The sequence below is a fragment of the Podarcis raffonei genome, chromosome 12, assembly GCF_027172205.1.
Source record: "Podarcis raffonei isolate rPodRaf1 chromosome 12, rPodRaf1.pri, whole genome shotgun sequence".
In the NCBI taxonomy this organism is placed as follows: Eukaryota; Metazoa; Chordata; class Lepidosauria; order Squamata; family Lacertidae; genus Podarcis; species Podarcis raffonei.
Genome location: NC_070613.1, coordinates 38,118,631 through 38,139,116, shown reverse-complemented (window position 1 = coordinate 38,139,116; position 20,486 = coordinate 38,118,631). Strand labels below are relative to the sequence as shown.

At 39.4% G+C, this 20,486-nt stretch overlaps 1 protein-coding gene across 2 annotated transcripts in view; it reads left to right on the top strand.

Annotated features, from left to right (window-relative positions):
- The window catches only part of ANKRD28 (ankyrin repeat domain 28), a 91,945-nt gene extending 72,390 nt beyond the window's left edge, over positions 1–19,555 (top strand). For both annotated transcript variants that reach the window (XM_053359759.1, XM_053359758.1), the window contains exons 14-28: positions 2,639–2,779; positions 4,719–4,830; positions 5,670–5,696; positions 7,437–7,511; positions 7,760–7,961; positions 8,838–8,925; positions 10,262–10,379; positions 10,943–11,162; positions 11,879–11,966; positions 12,053–12,136; positions 13,583–13,728; positions 14,370–14,452; positions 15,302–15,384; positions 16,583–16,674; positions 17,604–19,555. In XM_053359759.1, coding sequence (XP_053215734.1) covers positions 2,639–2,779; positions 4,719–4,830; positions 5,670–5,696; positions 7,437–7,511; positions 7,760–7,961; positions 8,838–8,925; positions 10,262–10,379; positions 10,943–11,162; positions 11,879–11,966; positions 12,053–12,136; positions 13,583–13,728; positions 14,370–14,452; positions 15,302–15,384; positions 16,583–16,674; positions 17,604–17,890 — 1,846 coding nt within the window. In that variant the 3' untranslated portion in view covers positions 17,891–19,555. The remainder of the gene's footprint in view (positions 1–2,638; positions 2,780–4,718; positions 4,831–5,669; positions 5,697–7,436; positions 7,512–7,759; positions 7,962–8,837; positions 8,926–10,261; positions 10,380–10,942; positions 11,163–11,878; positions 11,967–12,052; positions 12,137–13,582; positions 13,729–14,369; positions 14,453–15,301; positions 15,385–16,582; positions 16,675–17,603) is intronic.
- The last annotated feature ends 931 nt before the right edge of the window (positions 19,556–20,486 follow it).

Sequence of the window (20,486 nt, the reverse complement as noted above, 5' to 3'; positions counted from 1 at the left end):
ATTACAAAGAGAAGCAGAAATAGAAGTGACAAAAAAGCTGAAATATTTAGGGGTATGGATAACACCAAAAAATATAGACTTATTTAAAAACAACTATGAAACTGTATGGAAAGGGGTCAAGAAGGATATAGAAACGTGGGGTCGGCTCAAATTGCTATTCTGGGGAAGAATAGCTACAATTAAAATGTCGGTACTGCCAAGAATCCTATTTCTTTTTCAAAATATCCCGATCATTAAAGATATAAAGATATTTAAAACCTGGCACAAAGAAATTTCTAGATACATCTGGCAGGGGAGGAAGCCGAGAGTAAAATTTAAATTATTAACGGATATAAAAGAGAGGGGAGGCTTCGCTCTCCCAGACCTAAAATTATATTACGAGGCATCCTGCTTATGCTGGGTCAAAACATGGATAAAACTGGAAGATACGGAAGTGTTAGACCTAGAGGGCCACGACAATAGATCAGGGTGGCATGCCTATCTGTGGCATGGGAGGAAGAAAGGACATAAGGGATTCGGGAATCATATATTTAGAGGTCCCCTGATAGAGGTTTGGGAAAGATATAAGGATGTGTTAGAACCCAAAACACCCCAATGGCTGTCTCCATTAGAGGTTATGTCGGTTAAAAAGACCAACATGAGAGCCAATTGGGCAACTTACGAACAACTCCTAATGAAGGCGGAAGGAAAGTGGAAAATGAGGCCGTTTGAGCAGGTCAAATCCCAAGTATATGACTGGCTACATTATCATCAGATAAACGATATGTTTAAGAAAGACGTTAAAGGCAAAGGATATGCTGACAAAAAGTCCAGATTCCAATCTGAGATTTTGGAGAATAACATAAAAACTTTATCCAAAATGTATAAACAACTATTAGATTGGAATTTAGGTGACGAGGAGGTTAAGGCGGTAATGACACACTGGGCTAAAGATTTTGGCCGTAACATTTATTTTGAAGAGTGGGAAAAACTTTGGAAACATCACCTCAATTTCACGGCCTGTGTGTCACTAAAAGAGAACTTAATGAAAATGTTCTACCGCTGGTATCTGACCCCGGTAAAATTAGCCAGAATGTACGGATCTTGCAACAAATGTTGGAAGTGTAAAGAAAGGGAAGGGACTTTCTACCACATGTGGTGGGAATGCCAAAAGGTCAAAGAGTTCTGGGAAAGCATACACAATGAAATAAAGAAAATGTTAAGATATACTTTTGCTAAAAGACCAGAGGCGTTCTTACTAGGTTTGGTAGGAAAGGAGATAAAAAAGAAGGACTGCAAACTGTTCCAATATGCTATAACGGCAGCAAGGGTGTTGATAGCCAAAAACTGGAAACAAGAGAGTTTGCCGACTATAGAGGAATGGAGAGCCAAACTACTAGATTATGTGGAGATGGACAGGATGTCAGGAAAAGTTAGATATAAAAAAGATCAGAGGTTTGTCAAAGATTGGGAAAGTTTTACGGAATATCTGAAAAGCTTAACTGATGAACAGATAACACTAGTGGGTTTCAAAGGTGCTCTGTAGAAGCAAAGGGTAATGCCTATGGAAAAAGGAAGAATGAGAGTGACTTATGGCACTACATACAAAGGAATGCGGATTTATTTATTTTTTTGTTATTATGGACGATTCGTGGAATGGCAGAAGGAAGTCCTTTTTATTTTCTCTGTAAAAAACAAGAGTATTGATATAATTTGATTTGTATTTTGATTTTTACAAATTAATAAAAATTATGCACGGAAAAAAAATAGAATTCCTTAAAGTTTGGAGAAATTTTGAGTAGGGATTATAGTCTCCAGGTGTTGCATATCCTTGTTAGTTAGCTGGCTGCTGTTTCCCCCTTCTTTCTATCTTGATTCCCAAGTTCTTTTCCTAGCTAAACAACTGATTATGTTAGCAACCGATTCAAACAATCTTGTCTTTTCTCTCTCCGCACAATGGGAAAGTGAAACCGGAACAAAAGGTTGTGTCTGACCTGCTCTTGGGCTTGCCGAACATGCATTAACAAAGCATTTGCATAGAAACTCTACACACAAAATATAATGTTTGTTGATCTGAATCTTATGCCCAACATCTTTTACATAATATGGGATTCCACTGTTCTGTCTGGGCTTATGCATGATGGATTTTCACTTGCAGACGCTGTGAAAAAGTGGTGCTGCCGATGGATGTCTGTTGGGCCTGGATGTGGGAAGAGGTGGGCTCCCACAGCAATTAGGGTGGGTAGGGATCGTCCTAAGCAGCCCAGAGTCTACAACAGGGATGACTAACCTGCAGCCCTTCAAATGTTGGTGGGACTCTCAACTCCCATCATCCCTATCCAGCATAGCCATGGTTAGAGATGGGAGTTGTAGTTCAAAAACATCTAGAGTGCTGCAGGTCAGCAACCCTGAGTTTGCAGTATCACAGAGACTGTGATAAGATGAGGATGTACTAACCACTATCAAGCACACACATTGAAGTGCTTACTTGCAAAAAAGAAACATTGGAACTATAAATGGTTTTACAATAGCTCTGTCAGCTGTTCATGTGTTAAGAGTTAGCTTTTTCATGTGTACTATTGCACCTCTCCTCCCTCTCTCTCTCTCTCTCTCTCTCTCTCTCTCTCTCTCTTTCTCTCTCTCTCAAATTATGCCATAGAACTCCACTCCATTATGCTGCTGCCAATTGTAATTACCAGTGCCTGTTTGCCCTTGTGGGTTCTGGAGCAAGTGTCAACGACCTCGACGAAAGGGGTTGTACACCATTGCACTATGCAGCTGCATCAGACACTGATGGAAAGTAAGTATGGTACTGTTTAGAAATCTTAATATTCAAACCCCTTAGTAGCATGAAATTTGCCATGCTGTTTTTTTGTTTTTTTAATGGGGATATGTTGTTAGAAGCGATTAGTAAAGACTGACAGTCAAGTTACTTTTCTCCCACAAACATTGATCTGTTTTGTTTGTGAGTAGCTAAGTCATAGACACAGGGGGAAAAGATTTCTGTAGAACCAGCAAGCGAATAATGACTGTGACCCATGGCTGATGAGTCATTATTCAACAATTTAATTATTGAAGTGGTGGAAATTACTATTGATAAAGACATGGCAGTAAGTAAACATTGTTTAAAAAAATAATTTCTCTGTTTGCGGATTTGCACAGAAATAAGATATTATTGCATTGACAATTCCATGTTAATCAGGAAATAGTTTTAACTATTTTTGTTACAAGCTTGTTTCATGGTTAAAGCAAAGAGATGGATTGGCAGTCTCAAGACATTGTATCATAGATGTCTCCAAACACCAAACAGATATGGTGATAAAACTATACATAATAGGTATAATTAGTAATATTTTTGTCCACCCCCAGCGCAGTTACTAAGAAGCAGAGCTGTAAATATACTGGAATACACAGTGGGGACAAAGGACAGTTCTGGGGGTTACCAACCTGGCAGTGCAGATATACATATGCCCACCAAGGCCTTCCTTGCTGCACCTGTTAGGACTCTCCTGCTTTAATTAGGCTTTTTTTCCAGCCGGAACTCGTCAGAACTCAATTTCAGCACCTCTTTCTCTAGAAAGAATAGCACTGGGAAAAGTCATTAATTGTACCCAACACAAAGCTCTCCTCTCCTGCCCCGGCTAATTGTGGCACCAGAAGTGATTTTGGGAATGAACACAGCTGAGGAGGAAGGGGTGTGATGCCCCCAACCAATTATTCACAAAAATATTATAAGTATCTCATCTGGTCCCCCTGCAAACCAAGGTGGTACAATATAAGTTTAATAAGCTTCTAAAAATTGTACGCGCGTGGATGCATACACTCTCTTTTAGACCAGAACAATTTGTGCTGAAGTATGCTGTGTATGGGACGCGGGTGGCGCTGTGGGTTAAACCACAGAGCCTAGGACTTGCCTATCAGAAGGTTAGCGGTTCAAATCCCCGCGACGGGGTGAGCTCCCATTGCTCGTCCCTGCTCCTGCCAACCTAGCAGTTCGAAAGCACGTCAAAGTGCAAGTAGATAAATAGGTACCGCTCCGGCGGGAAGGTAACCAGCGTTTCCGTGCGCTGCTCTGGTTCGCCAGAAGCGGCTTAGTCATGCTGGCCACATGACCCGGAAGCTGTACACCGGCTCCCTTGGCCAATAAAGCGAGATGAGCACCACAACCCCAGAGTCGGTCACGACTGGACCTAATGGTCAGGGGTCCCTTTACCTTTACCTTTATGCTGTGTATGTGATTTGGACTCTAGAATAGATCTCCAGCTGATAAGCTGTCTGTGGTCATTGACTCCTTCCTCCTCCATGCCCATGCCTTCCTCTTTCCTCTGCCACTGTTTTGAGTCATTTGTCTCCAATCATTTTTGACAGTGCAATGTTGCCCTTTCATAAGGGAGGACTGCTTTCAGTTGGCTTGGTATGGAATTTACTGCTGGGCTTAATATGTATAAATGTTTTGAATTGTAATAGTTTTTAGAATATTTTAAGCATTTAAAATGTTTTGTTTTTCTTTTAAGCTTGTGTATCTTTTTTCCATTCTGAGCTTTGTGTGAAGGAAGATTGGGCTACAAATTCAATAATTGATTAAGATGATGATGATGATGATACATTTGTTATATAATGCTTTATAGTGTATTGTTTATGACAAACAACAGTATCTAAATATATTGAATGAGTGAATCATCTGTGTATGGGGAAGAAGACATTTATTAAAGATTAAAATGGCATTTCATTTTGTACAGGTGCCTGGAATATTTATTAAGAAATGATGCAAATCCAGGGATTCGAGACAAGCAAGGATACAATGCAGTTCATTATTCTGCAGCTTATGGTCATCGCTTATGCCTTGAATTGGTGAGATAATTTACTGTGAAGGACATTGACCAGTAAATAAAGATTGTGTGAGAAAGCTTAGGAAGTACATGTAGGTCAGTTTTTTTAAAAGACAAAAAGAGATAATCATGAAAAATAAAATTTATTATCTTATCCTTGAGCATTTACAAAGAAAAACAAAGAGTGAAAAGCTACTTTTAGCTTTCTCTGAAGCCTTAATTATTATTATTTTATTATCATTTATTAAATTTGTATGCCACCCTATATCTCAAGGTGGTACACAACATTATATATCACACATAACAAAAACAACATTATATATCACACATAACAAAAACAAAGACAATCCAGTAATCCCCTCTTCCACATTAAAAAGGTGTCAGTTAGCAAAAAGCTTGGTTAAAGAGGAACTATTATTTTATTAAGCAAGTTGACGTGATTTTTTTCCTTTTTCTTTGAACTGTAGACCCCAATACCATAATACAATCTGCTTTTGAATATTCCATACAGTTTGAAAAGTGATTGCCGTGTCGCATGCTGTTTAAAAAACAGAAGTCCAGAACAAGCATTGTTCTTTGAATCTTGGCCAATATGTAAAGTCCATTTCAAACAAAATCATTTGGATTGTTGCCTTTAACTATACTGAGGATATTATAGATAGTTCCATGCATGATTTGCATACGAAACCTGGGATACGAAGCGTAATACATATCTTCAAAGATATGTACCTATTTGAATTACAATTGCTGTTTTATAAACTTAAATTCCGAACCATGAATTTTCTGAAGAATAGTAAAAAACTTGGAGCTTTGTATTCACATTTTTAGCAACTGTTATCTAAAGTGTGGATTTCATTGCAGATTGCCAGTGAAACACCTCTAGATGTTGTAAGTATAAAGACATTTGCTGTAAAATATTTATTGCAAATATTCAGAATGCTTTATAGCCTAATTTTGTTTGACATTTCACTATTTATACTGGAAATTGAGCAGATACTTAACTAAAAGTTGAATGACTCAGAATAAAACATATGGCTCTTCTAGTTTGTTTTCCACAGGAGCTAATTAGTAACGTTCAGATAGCTTTTATGTTGTCTACTGTGATCCTGGTGATACAAGTAGGCAAGTTAAAGAAACCACAAATTGCTGCTTGTTTCTCATTTAGCTCAGTTTTCGTGATGTAGTTTTCTTGCTTCTTTAATTCAGCTTGCATTCACACATCATTCTAAGCCAAACCATAGCATAGCATGATCGTGCAGCTCCCAGGGAGGATATTGCAGCTACTTTGATCCTCTAGCTTTTAAAGTTAATGTGGCACAGCAACTAAGCCAAGATTTGGCTTAGTGTTTTGTCCAAAGCTGGGATCATAATTACCGTATTTTTTGCTCCACAAGATGCACCTGACCATAAGACGCACCTAGTTTTTAGAGGGGGAATGTAAGGGGAAAAATATTCTTTAAAGGGAGCACTGAGCAGAGCCTGTATACATCCCAGGCTCTGCTCAGCACTCCCTTTTACAAGCTGCGTGGAGCGTGTGTGCGGCGCTTGCAGGCTTTTCCCCGAGGAGGGAGAAAAGCCCCCAAGAGTCGCACACATGCTCCGCGTGGCTCTTTAAAGGGAGCGCGGCTCTTGTGGGCTTTTCCGGGGGTGGGGGAAGGGACAGAGGGGCTGCCCTCTGTTCCTTCCCCCACCTCCCGCAAAAGCCACGCACTCTTTAAAGGGAGCGCGGCTCCTGGGGGCTTTTGCGGGAGGTGGGGGAAGGGACAGAGGGGCTAAGCCAGAAGCTAGAACAGCAAGAGGAAGCGCTGCACAGCGCTTCCTCTTGCTGTTCTGGCTTCTGGGATAGCCGTGCGAAGCCTTCTCAGGGCAGCGGGATGAAGGCTCCCCGTGCCCTGAAGAGGCTTTGCGTGGCTAAGCCAGAAGCTAGAAGAGCAAGAGGGAGCGCTGTCTGGCTTAGCCGCACAGCCTGCATTCGTTCCATAAGACGCACACACATTTCCCCTTACTTTTTAGCAGGGAAAAAGTGTGTCTTATAGAGCGAAAAATACGGTAAGTGTTCCCCTTGTAGCAGAGGGTCATCCGATGGTTACCATGGTTAGGGAGAAGAGACGTTTATCACAATCCTGGCTTGGGATGACATGGTGAGCCCAAGTTTGGCTTAGCTTGCCATCCTTTGGTGCCTGAAAAAGCCTGGGGGAATCAGGAAAGTAGGTGTCAGCTCCTCGCTAGGAGCCAGCATATTCATCAAGCAGTTACAATAAACCATACCCCTGTCTTACTGTGACATGTGAACCAGGCCAAGGAACATCCTCTCATATGCTTCCATTTCTCACCCAGTCTTATAACCATTAACTGATCTTTAAAAAACAAAAAAACTTTGTTAACATCAAGTCTTTCTAATGTGGTTTATAGTATGTCAGGGGGGCGGGGAAATGAAAAGTTTAAGTGTAAGCTCTTTGTTTTTGTTACAAGAGCTTAACAAGCATGTTTTTATTTTAAAATACAAATTCCTCACATTGGTATTTTCCCTCTGTTAATGAATTTAGATTGGGACAACCATGCATTGTTGAAGTATTCATGTCAACTTAAAAATAATTTGACTTTTATCGTGTATATTTTTCTGTTTAGCTAATGGAAACATCTGGAACAGACATGCTGAATGATTCAGACAACAGGGCACCAATTAGTCCATTGCACTTAGCTGTAAGTATTTAGTTCAGCAAATATTGATTATTGGCCTTTTAGAAAATAAACATACCTTTACATTGGGTGATTTAATGTAATTTTGACTTGTGCTTTGAGTTCGTCTATGCATCAATAATTATTTACGCTTGCTAAAACCTGGGCTACGTTTGATAGATATCTTTGTAAAGTGTACATTTTTGTCTCAAATCTGATTCATTTTTATCACGGTAATGTCTCCATCTATCTAAAATTGCACCATTTCTCAGGCCTATCATGGACACCATCAAGCTCTGGAAGTATTAGTGCAGTCTTTGTTGGATCTTGATGTCCGGAACAATAATGGTAGAACGCCATTGGATCTTGCAGCTTTTAAAGGACACGTTGAATGTGTCGATGTACTAATTAATCAGGGGGCATCCATTTTGGTGAAAGACTATGTTGTAAAGAGAACACCAATACATGCTGCAGGTAAGACCTTTAACACTTCATTTTTAAATCATAGCAGAAAAGTAGTAAATAAGGTAGAAATTTCTTTATTTTGTTTAACAAATCCCCCCTTGCTTAATTATTATTATTTTTTTAAATCAAGTGGTCCTACAAATAGAGAACAGATTATCTAATTCTGTCGTTTCTAAAAAGCAGATAGTTACAAAAATTGCTTTCAATATGTTATATTGATCTTACTCTGGTTATTTTATTTGGTTTTATTGGACCCTATTTTATAACTAGAGGTGTTAAATCCAGGCCTCCACATCTCTAACTGCATTGGCTTGGGAGCTTCTGTCTCCTTCCTTTCCTTGTCCATTTGTTTTTGCAGAGGTTTTGAGTTATCAAAAATATTTAGGCACCAAGAGCAATGAATTGCATGCGGTTATATTTTCTGGTCTCCCTTAAGGTTTGGGCTTTGATGGTAGCCTTGCATGGATAACATGAAGAAGCAGCCCAGCACATAAGATGTGTGTGCTTTCTGGGTGACTTGCGATCCTCAGCCTATTTTTTTATTTAGTTTATTTTTAAAGATTTATACCCAACCCTCTTGATCACATAATCCCCACCCAGGCAAAACAAATCCTGTAAGTTGCAAGTTACTCCCTTATGTGATGTGAATCTCAGCCATTCCCTCTTACCCTCTCCACTAAAGCCTGTCTTTAGTTAATCCAGATTTGTCAGCCAAAATTTGCATTATTTCACCCTTAGGATAAATGGAATGTGTTTGCATCACTGGCAAAAATGTATTTTATGCTTTAATGCAGTAATACCTTCTGACAGTCTTAAAACAGAAATTATAATTTTTCAAATTGGATGTTTAATGATTTTAATGTTTTATTTGTTAATATTTTACAGCTACAAATGGTCATTCGGAATGTCTGCGGTTATTGATAGGAAACGCAGAACCACAGAATGCTGTCGACATCCAAGATGGAAATGGACAGTATGTCTCAAATTGCATTTTTCTCTTAAAATGAGCTCGCTAGTGCTGGGCTGACAGTGCTGGGCTGATATGAGCATGAAATCAAAATAGCATTTTAAAAAATCCTTTAGGACCATTTGATTTTTAAAAAGAAATATACTCATATTTGCCTGATATTTAATTGCTTTGAACACATACAGTAAATATTTCAGTAGACTATGAACCAAATAATGAGGTTTTCTTTAATGCCTAAATTGCTTTTTGGTCTTTCCAGACTTTTTTTTTTACTAGGCTTTCATGGACCCATTTGCATAGCGAAATCATGACTTAGCATGAATGCATCAGGACTTGAGAGATTTCACCATTTGCTCCTCTTCTGGCCCTGCTGCCGTTGCTCTGCTCTGAGCTAAGCCAATGCGGTTTGGCTTAGTGTTTCATCCAAACTCAGGCTCATGGTTTGTCTCACTCCAGACAAACTTGAAGCTATAACCAAAGTTTATTCTTGGACTTATAGTTCATGGTTTGCCTGGAGGAAACAGATTCAGATAAAGAATGTAAATAAATATATTTGATCATTTTCATAATAATTTATTATTCCCAGTGGCCATGTTTTCTTCTGGATAATGTTTATTTTCAAATTAAGATATGCAGTATTGAACGATTACCTCCAGATGGCCTTTTATGAAACTCAGTGCTGAATTATTGCAGAGCATTCATTATTTAAAAACCCATGAAATAGTTTATTACCAGGCAGATCTTCAAATCATTCTGCAAATAAAATAAAGAACAAAGGGCTAAGGCATTGCATACATTTTTCAGGTTGTGGCTTGCAGACAGTTATGAGGCAACAACAGTGAAAGGTGCATCACAACTGTATTTTGACCTGGCGTCTCTATCCTACTCTCTTTAACAGGGGTCAGCAACCTTTTTCAGCCGTGGGCTGTCCACCGTCCTTCAGACCATGTGGTGGACCGGACTATATTTTGAAAAAAAATAAAAATAAATTTCTATTCCCCACAAATAACCCAGAGATGCATTTTAAATAAAAGCACACATTCTACTCATGTAAAAACACGCTGATTCCTGGACGGTCTGTGGCCAGATTGAGAATGTGATTGGGCCGCATCCGGCCCCCGGGCCTTAGGTTGCCTGCCCCTGCTCTTTAATATATGGTATGCTCCTTTTAAGAAGATTTGTCTCTGTCTCCATTCAGATGTGCAGCAGCCCTTCCAGTCTATGGACTGAGTCAAACTAGGATTTGCTAATGTTTCTCTTCACAGTTGCCTAGCTTGCCACGTGAGCAGGTTTGTGAACTTGTTAACATAGAATGTATGGGGTTTTTTTGTTTCTCTTCCAGGACTCCTCTGATGTTGTCTGTTCTCAATGGGCACACAGATTGTGTCTATTCATTGCTTAATAAAGGAGCGAATGTAGATGCCAAAGATAAATGGGGAAGAACAGCATTGCACAGAGGGGTAAGTGTGTCATTCATTGTCCCCCGCCTCACCTTTTGCTTCAATAGGTAGTATCGCTGAAGTTTCCCTAGAGAAGCATTGCTTTAGATATAGACTGAATTAGTTATGCTTAGAGGTCTTGCTGAGCTCAGTGCAAAAACCAAGTCATGACTAAAGAGTCATTGATTTCAATGGAAACTAAGTTCAACTAACTTAGTCTGGATCCAGAACACTTTATTTATATGTTATATATCCGCCCCCCTTTTATAGCAAACTGTTACAAAGTGGTTTACAATGTAAATGCTGTAGCATTAACAATACAGAAACAAATCCTGTTTGGAAGGTGTCCTAAGACATGCAAAATCAGCTCTCAATAGCTTTTGAAGCCTACATTCTTAGCAGGCTCCATCTGCCTTTTTATACACAAATGTCCATTTATCGATGTGAAAACAGACTGGGCTGATATGGTAGTGAAGCAATGGATGGATCACATAACTGAGGAGACCATTGATTTTTTTTCTTCTTCTTTGTGACTATATACACGTTGACGCAATATATGCTTTCTGTGTTACATTTTTTTCCAGGCAGTTACAGGACACGAGGAGTGTGTAGAAGCTCTGCTTCAACACGGTGCAAAGTCCATACTACGAGATTGCAGAGGACGAACACCTATACATTTGTCAGCTGCATGTGGACATATTGGGGTGTTAGGAGCACTCTTGCAGTCAGCAGCATCTGGAGATACAGTACCTGCCCTTGCCGACAATCATGGATATACATCATTGCACTGGGCTTGTTACAATGGTAAATAAGACATGATCATTTCTTAAGAATAAATATTCTAGGGGAAGGCAAAAACTTGGCTGGTGTAGAATCACGTGACTTGTACAAGCTGCCTTGCGCTTCCAATCTCCATTGCCATTCTCAGATCAGACAGGGCTAACTAATAAAATCCTAAAATGCACCAGGAGAACTAGAGAAGGATTTTGGGCAGAGGCAACATATTATCTTATGCTCCATACTGTGAATTACACATGCAAAAGTACCTTAGGAAGTTTGTAGCTGATTGGTCCCAGAACATGTGACTAATTAGAAGTGTCATGTGTCAGGATGTCTCTGTAGGAAGCAACTAATTGCCAGGCCACAGAATGGGTCATGGATAGCAAATAAACAGATACAGGAAAGGATAAATAAGTGTCAAGAGTCCACATGCACAAAAGACACACCCTATTCAATATTTCTGCCAATAGATCTTCAGTTCATTTATCTCCTTCCTCACCCTCTGTTGGTTTCATCTCATTTCTATAACAGTAGCTGTGTGACAGCACCGTAGCCATGAAAAAATGGTACCTATGGCTACAATTACCTGATAGTCAGGAGTGTTCCAAAATAAACATCAGTTTCCAACATGTGACACATAAGAAATAAACTATACTTTCTACTTATACTTAGTGTTTCATAATAAAGACCTCTGATTTGTATTATTTTGCATTTGCTATCTGGCATTTAAACCATTTTAGGTCATGACAGCTGTGTCGAACTTCTTTTGGAGCAGGAAGTTTTCCAGAAAATGGAAGGAAATGCTTTCAGCCCATTGCATTGTGCTGTGTAAGCAACTTCTACATGGATTTCATTATATCTTTTTAACAAACTGCAGCTTTTCTGGAAGTAATTCCCTTTTAAATTTCTGATAGGATTAATGATAACGAGGGCGCTGCTGAAATGCTAATTGATACACTGGGTTCTAGCATTGTAAATTCGACAGACGGAAAAGCCAGGTAAGGTCTGAAGCACATTTAATAAAAAGAATGTTCTGCATTTTCAGTTCTGCTTAATAGGTAGCCAGAGTTGTTGCTTTATGTGTTCTCTGACTGTTATCCCAGTAAGGGAGGTGGAACATGAATGTAATAAAGTATTTTGATAGAAAGCATGGCTGGTTAGAACCCTGGACAGCAGCATGCCAACTACAACATTTTGTCGCAGGTTTCATGTGTTTAATCTAGATTAAGGCCCCATCTGCACTACACATTTTAAATAGTACCATACTTTAAACAATCATGGCTTCCCCCAAAGGATTCTGGGAACTGTGGTTTGTTCAGGGTGCCAAGAGTTGTTAAGAGACCCCTATTCCCCTCAAACCTCTCCATTCTTAAGGAAATCAGCCCTGAGTGCTCACTGGAAGGACAGATCGTGAAGCTGAGGCTCCAATACTTTGGCCACCTCATGAGAAGAGAAGACTCCCTGGAAAAGCCCCTGATGTTGGGAAAGATGGAGGGCACAAGGAGAAGGGGACGACAAAGGACGAGATGGTTGGATAGTGTTCTCGAAGCTACCAGCATGAGTTAGACCAAACTGCGGGAGGCAGTAGAAGACAGGAGTGCCTGGTGTGCTCTGGTCCATGGGGTCACGAAGAGTCGGACACGACTAAACGACTAAACAAATTCCCCTCATGGAGCTACAGTTCCCAGAGTTCCCTGGGAAATGGAATTGGTTGTTAAACCAATCTGTAGTTCTATGAGAGGAACAGGGGGCTCTTAACAGTTCTCAAGATTCTTTGGTATGATGCTGCTTTAAATATATAGTGCAGATGGGCCTTAGTCTAGATCTGTGTGTTCTAATTTAAAACAGCTGATGTTTTAATATCTTTAAAAGCTTTTTACAATGGTAGGTTAACTATTATATATGTTCTAGCTAGGTTTAAAACTTGACTTATAATTTCAAGCTGACTGGACTATTCCCTTCCCTATACATTGCAGTGATATGTATAATTTATAATATGTTCAGTAAACAAAGAAATAAAGCTGTGTGATCCTACATATAAGTATCTGGAAATCCTTCATTAAACTTATATAGGATTGCGCTTTCTTTACGCAATAAACCAAAACTCTTTAAAAAACAATTTATGATATGAAAAGAAGCTTTGGATATTTTGGGCTAGGATCTGGGTTTGGACCTCTTTTGTAATATCTGCAGTGCTTTTCCCAACCCCACTCTTTCTATATCTCCTGCCCCTTGTTATTCCATGAAAAGGGCAAGAGGGGAAATGAAATGTATATAGTTGACTCTAAAGTGTCGAGATAATTCAAATTCACAAATCATAATCTTCTAAAGCAGTTTTTTCTACGACTGCTAGACGGGTTATGTTTTTAAGTAGAATCGCGCATATGATACTAGTTGTTAGCCTGCTTTTTATCTACAAAGTGCACTCTTTTTCTTCTCCCCAGAACTCCTCTCCATGCAGCAGCTTTTACAGACCATGTGGAGTGCTTACAGCTTTTGCTCAGCCATAATGCACAAGTAAACTCTGTAGATTCTTCTGGGAAGACCCCTCTAATGATGGCTGCAGAAAACGGACAAACAAATACAGTTGGTAAAAAGAGAACTCTTGTGTATTTTCTGTTTCATTACTAAAAACTATTATACTAACGTAAAAAGCCTGCATTAGAACTGCATAGGCCATTTTTAAAAGCAGATTTGCAGATTTCAAATTCATCAACCAAGCAACTTTCTTTGGTTAATCTTTTTATTAATCAACAGAATTGGATTCAAAAGAACACGCATCCTCTTAACAACCACAGTAGTTTCATAATTTCATTCACAGGATAAGCCACAGTGTAAGTCAGGCTACCTGTCGAGTGACCTAAAAAAAAAAAGAAAGAAAAGCATAGGATGATGAAACATGGGGCAGTAGGGAAATTTGCACACACAAACCAAAAAATGTTACCAACGGTTACTTGAGTGGCGGGAGAGACTATTGCATTCAAATCATGCTTGAGGGATTCCCAAAGGCATCTGGTTGGCAACTTTGTGAAACAGATCGCTCAACTTGAAAGGCTTTTGATCTGATACAGCAAGCATGCTCTTATGTTCTTAATCATGTCAGGCCTATTTACACTTCCGAGTTGGGAACAATCTCTGCTGATGAGATAACAGTAAAAAAAAGTTGTACACTATAAAGCTTCTGTCTATAAATGCATCTTTTCAATTAATGTAACACTTTACTTCTTTCAGAGGTGTTGGTTAGCAGCGCTAAAGCCGATCTGACCTTGCAAGATAAGTGTAAAAACACAGCACTGCATTTGGCTTGCAGCAAGGTATGTATCATTTTCCAGTTTGGAGCTTCTGTGATTTATTGCTGGTCTCGTCGTGGTTTTTCATCATTTATCCATTTGAATAAAGTTGGTCTAGAGCAGCAATGGTGATGCAGCAGTCTTTTAAATGCACTGGGAAAGAACTACACCTTGAGCGGGGTGCCGAGTTCTTTATCATGCTTGCTTCATTCATAGCTGCATCAACACTGAGCCAGGTAACAGATTTTTAACAATGGGTATCTAAAGCAGGCATAGGCAAACTCAGCCCTCCAGATGTTTTTTGGGACTACAACTCCCATAATCCCTAGCTAACAGGACTAGTGTTCAGGGATGATGGGAATTGTAGTCCCAAAACATCTGGAAGGCTGAGTTCGCCTATGCCTGATCTAAAGCTAAGACAATGAAGTCCATCTGTTGAGCTTTTTAAGGTGTCCAGTGGTCTGGACTCTGTACCAGAAGTATTCCATCATTGGGCAGATGAAACATCATCCCATATACTGGATCTGCGTGGAATACAGAGGGCATTTTGGCAAAGGGGTGGGGGGAGAAGATGAGACAGTTCAGAAACGGAATGAAGGAAGAGAGGCAGCAGTGGGTACAAAAATTGTAGACACTGAAGTAAAAGACAGAAACATGCAGTCTTCACCACTATAATATCTAAGCATATTGGGCTAAGTATCTTGTGTGCTTACTTAGTGCTAAAAAAACCCCTCTACCTAATAGTTACAAATCTCTGTTGCTTACATAATCTAAAGAAAACGTGTGTAGATTGTTTCAAATATACATGTTGAATTTTGTTTTAAAGGAAGAATAAAGAATCTCTTTTTCCTTTTCCTTCCTTTTTAAAAAAAGGGTCATGAAACTAGTGCCTTGTTAATACTGGAGAAGATTACAGATAGAAATCTCATCAATGCCACCAATGCAGCCTTGCAGACGTAAGTAGAGCTTCATATAGCACTGAAACTCTATTATTGAAGAAACTACCGTATTTTTCACCCTATAGGACGCACCGGCCCATAGGACGCACCTAGCTTTTTGGGGGGGGAAATCAAGGAAAAAATTTTTATTTCCCCCCAGGTTTGCGCAGCCATCCCCAAGCTAGAAGAGGGAGACGGAGTGCTCCGTCTCCCTCTTCTGCCTTCAGGGACAACCTCTCTAGCCTCCGTGGGGCAGCGGCTTGCCCCGCTGTCCCCCGAGCTTATGGGGCTGGCGGTGGGGAGAAGCAAGCTTGCTTCTCCCCCCCCCCGCCAGCCTCCAGATCAGGTCGGGGAATAGCGGGGTGACGGCGCTCCGCCTCCCCGCTATCCCCCGAGCTTATGGGGCTGGCGATGGGGAGAAGCAAGCTTGCTTCTCCCCCCCACCAGCCTCCAGATCAGGTCGGGGAATAGCGGGGTGGCGGCGCTCCGCCTCCCCGCTATCCCCCGAGCTTATGGGGCTGGCGATGGGGAGAAGCAAGTTTGCAAGCTTGCTTCTCCCCCCCGCCAGCCTCCAGATCAGGTTGGAGAATAGCGGGGTGATAATTGGCAATATATGAGCTTAATCTATACAATGTTTTAAGAAATGGTCTTCATGGAAACATTTGGCAAAGGGCAAGGCAGAACAGAAATATTAACATTAAACAAAAGTAGCAATAATTTACAGGTCACAAGGCAGGAGAATAGTAATCATGCTGGCTTAAAACAAGGGACAGAAAAAGGATGTTTTGCTAGTTACTGACACAGTTACCGTACTCTGATTCACTTTTGCTTGGAATAGGATAAGAGTTAGTTCACACAAAAAAATTACAGGTTAATGAGAACCGAAGAACTGCTTAGTCTCACACCATATAGATTCTGTATTTACACCAAGGTTGGCTAACCTTTGGTCCTTCAGATATTGCCGGACTATAACTCCCACCCTCTCTGTATTGTAGTAATAGATTAATTCTACAGATACGTAACAAGTTACTTACAAATATTTAAACATGCTCGAATGTTTGGATATCACTTTTTCTACTCTAGAAATTGCAACGGCTTGCTTTAATATGTATACAATTACCTCTTCACAGGGATAGAAATGAAAATACTAATATAATCAGACAGTATGCATTTTGAATGTGTTTGTTGTAAGATTTGTGGGTGGTTGTCTCTGCAGACCGTTGCATGTTGCTGCTCGAAATGGATTAACGGTTGTAGTTCAAGAACTTCTAGGAAAAGGAGCAAGTGTACTTGCCGTTGATGAAAATGGTAAGTAAATTTAAACAGGGTAAAGTTGAATCAAAAGAGCCTGCATAGCACTTCCTTTCCCAGCAGTGCCATATTGCCTCCAAGAAGCCTGGTATTCAAAGGTATGCTGCTTCTGGGCATCTATTGGGGTCTATTTTCCATGAATTTGTCTAATGCTATTTTAACAAACCATCTAAATCAGCGGTCACCTGGTTCGCCTGCAATGCTAAACCATGGTTTAGCGTTATGTGTTGCTGTTCACATTGGGCTTGCGTGCTCCCCACCTTCTTCCCACTGCAGTTACAAGGAGATTGGAAGGTTCAATATTAGTTTAGCCACAGTTAAGCATTATATCCAAACCTTAAAGTGCAGCTAATTGCTGAGAATTAACCAGCTTTATAAACTGTGGTTTGAAGTTGACTTGTTTCCATTCAGCACAGTTTGGATGTCACACAAGTTGTGGCTGGTCTAAAACAAGCTGCGCTAGATCAGGGGGGTGGCACACTAACTCAGAGTCCCATTGCACAAATGGAAACCCATTCCCACTTGGCAGCCGGACACAGTTGTCTGTCACCCACATAATCCAGTTTTTAATTAGTACAATTGTACTTTGGTTCTCGAACCTTTTGGCTCCCGAACACTGCAAACCCGGAAGTGAGCGTTCCGGTTTGCAAACATTCTTTGGAACCCAAACGTCCGACGCTGCTGACGCGGCTTCCGATTGAGTGCAGGAAGCTCCTGCAGCCAATTGGAAGCCGTGCCTTGGTTTTCGAACGTTTTCGGAAGTTGAACGGACTTCCGGAACGGATTCCGTTCAAGAACCCAAGGTACAACTGTATAGCATAACAAAATCGTACTTTGCTGCTGTACCAAGTGAATGGACTTTGGGGTGATATCTGAAATTTTGGGTGTGTCTTAAACTAAAATTTATGATTTTATTCTGACTCTAGGTTATACACCAGCTTTGGCCTGTGCTCCCAATAAGGATGTTGCTGATTGCCTAGCTCTCATTCTGGCCACAATGATGCCTGTTTCGTCAAGCACCACGCTACCTTCCCTTACTTTCAATGCCATTAATCATTACACCAACACCTCAAAAACTGTCACCTTTGACTCCTTGCCTATTATCAGGAGTGAACATAGCTCTTACTGTAGTTTCAACAACATTGGCAGGGAAGATGGCTACCCATATACGGAAGAAGATGAACTTAATGACTCGGATTCTGAAACCTATTAAGAAGCTTCCTTGGAGGTCAGAAGAGGAACTCACTTGCTGAATTTCAAGATTGTGTTGTTGGAGAAAGCAGTTTCTGAATATAAAAAAGGGACACCCAGAAGAGGGTTTTTTTTTTTTAACAAACATGGGTGCACATGAAACATTTGTGCAACTTCCCAAAGGCTTTTAAAAGCAGGTTATGCAAAGGAAATGCTTCAAATCCATGGTGCAAAAGAAAAGAAAAATTACACAAAATATTATTTAATTGCAGTGTACTAGGTTGTCCATGGTGCCATGAAGAATCCTAAAAAAGGCTGTGCACCATTGTCTGTCTAAATGAATAAACAAGTTATACAGCAAAGAAGACAATAGATTTAAATCTTACCAAGATCATTTTTAAGGCAATAATTGAGTTTGGTACAGTAGGCGTTGTTTGTGCAGCAAATTGCCAAAGGACCAAATGAATAACTTAGACTTTTTTTAATTTAAAAAAAAAACAAAAACTTTTTTTGAAAAGTTGAATAGGTTAAATAAGTAATAGTCTTAACCAACCCCTAAATTACTTCTGACAATTAATGTTAGATTTGGTTTTAAATGTCTTATTTGTTTTTAATCACCTAACAGCCTCCCAACACAGTTAAATGTACCATGGGGGGGACGACTTAATTTTCAGTTTTGTTTCTCTGAGAGGAAATGAAAAGGAACTTGTCACAATCTTATAGTATTGAAGCTGTACTGGCTTAACCAGGAGTAGTCAGGGTGAAACTTGTACAGTAGTATAATAAAAGGGAGATGAGACAGCGATGCAGTATTTATTGCACAGCTTACTTTTACGAAAATAAATCTGTTTTAAATATATATTTTTATTCAAAATACAGGAATGGTAATTATCTGGATGAGCAAAACTGCATCAAAAATGAGAATTGTAAAATCCTGACACCCTGCTAGGCTGCCTTAGGGAAATGGCATTTTCTACAGCTTGCCCAGTCTTCTACATCATATACAATGACATGAGATTTGTGCCTCTATGATGTATATAATTTTTTTAATTTAAAAAAAAAAACCCTCCTAAGCTTTCATGGCACAGGATGTGACTGGGGGATGGTTAAAATGGTTTCCCTCTCATCAAAAAGGTACAGTGATGAATCTTTGGAAATGTATTCCAAGTCCTTCAGCTAGAGTTACAGCTTGCCTTGAGTTTGTCTAATTTATAACAGGCTACTGTAAAAAAAATGAATAAACTGAAAAATGGAATACATTTCTCGATCCTAAAATGAAATTTGTTAAAATAGAGGTATTTACTTTATTTGGTTCTGCTTTAATTGAAAAGTAACATTTTTAATTATAACTTGCTTATGTACATGCAAGAACATATTCTTGCATGTTGAGGTAAAACACAAATGACTTGCTATAAACTGACCCCAACCTTCTTTTATCCTTTTTGTATTGTGAAACTGGAAACCTTAATGCCATTGTAAATTATCAGCTTGTTTTCTGAACATAGTGTGGAAACACAGGACAGTATTTTGATCTATTTGATAATTTTGTGGGTTTTTGAAGAATTAATGAGCATGTACATATAAATAGCGACTGCTTGAATACTGTATTTACCTGCACTCTTTGAGTACATCAAGATTCCTGTGTATATTTTACAGAGTATAATAAAACCCAGATGTGAGAGTTGTATTTAATGAATAATCCGTGTATCTATGTGGGATAATTGTTAATTCCTTAAAGGGCTTCTCTTCATTGAATACCTCAGATTTATAAATCCTATTCTATAAAACCTTTTTGGTCCTGTTGATTCTAAAGCAAAGATCAATCATTCAGATAACTAAGCTATCTTCCGGAGGCCTTTTGATCATTGATCATATGCATTATTACTGTTGGATAATTTGAAAAGCCTGGGGCCTTTGCTTTTCCATGTCGTTCTCCTTAATGTGCTGTGGCATTGCATAAAATGGAATGGATGGCTTACTAATTGATCGAAAGGACTGTTAATTCCACCAGAACTTGGTAGCATTACCACTCTAGCTGTGAAATAGCTGGATCTTGTCCGTCTGAAAGTTTTTGATAAGCCTCTCTTTCCTAATGTAGGTAACTTGCTGTTGCTGGTGAGTGATGCTGACATGCTACAACAGCGAACAACAGTGCTTTTATTTATACATTTGTTTTGCATTTACTCATAAATTAGCATTACATTTGACATTTCTCTTGTTTCCTCAAGTTCATTCTTTTAGGCAGGAAAAAAAAGATGAAGTGCAAGGTAAAACTGTTGTTTTTATAAATATCTTTCACAGTGGAGTCCTTCAAAGCTTCTGATGTTTTTTGGGGGGTGGGGTTCTGTTATTGAAAGTGGAATTAGAACACAACACTTAATATAGAATCTTATTAATATAGTGACATATTATTCTGCAACATCCTTTCTGTTCACTATAAAAGTCCTTTCTACTTGGTATTAGTATTATTCAAATTTGTATACTGCCCTTCATCTGTTGATCTCAGGGCGGTTCACAAGTGTTTAACCTACCCAGCATGGGTTTCTCAGAAGCAAGTCATGACAGACAAATCTCTTTTCTTTTTTTTATAAGAGTTACAAGCTTGGTAGATCAGAAGA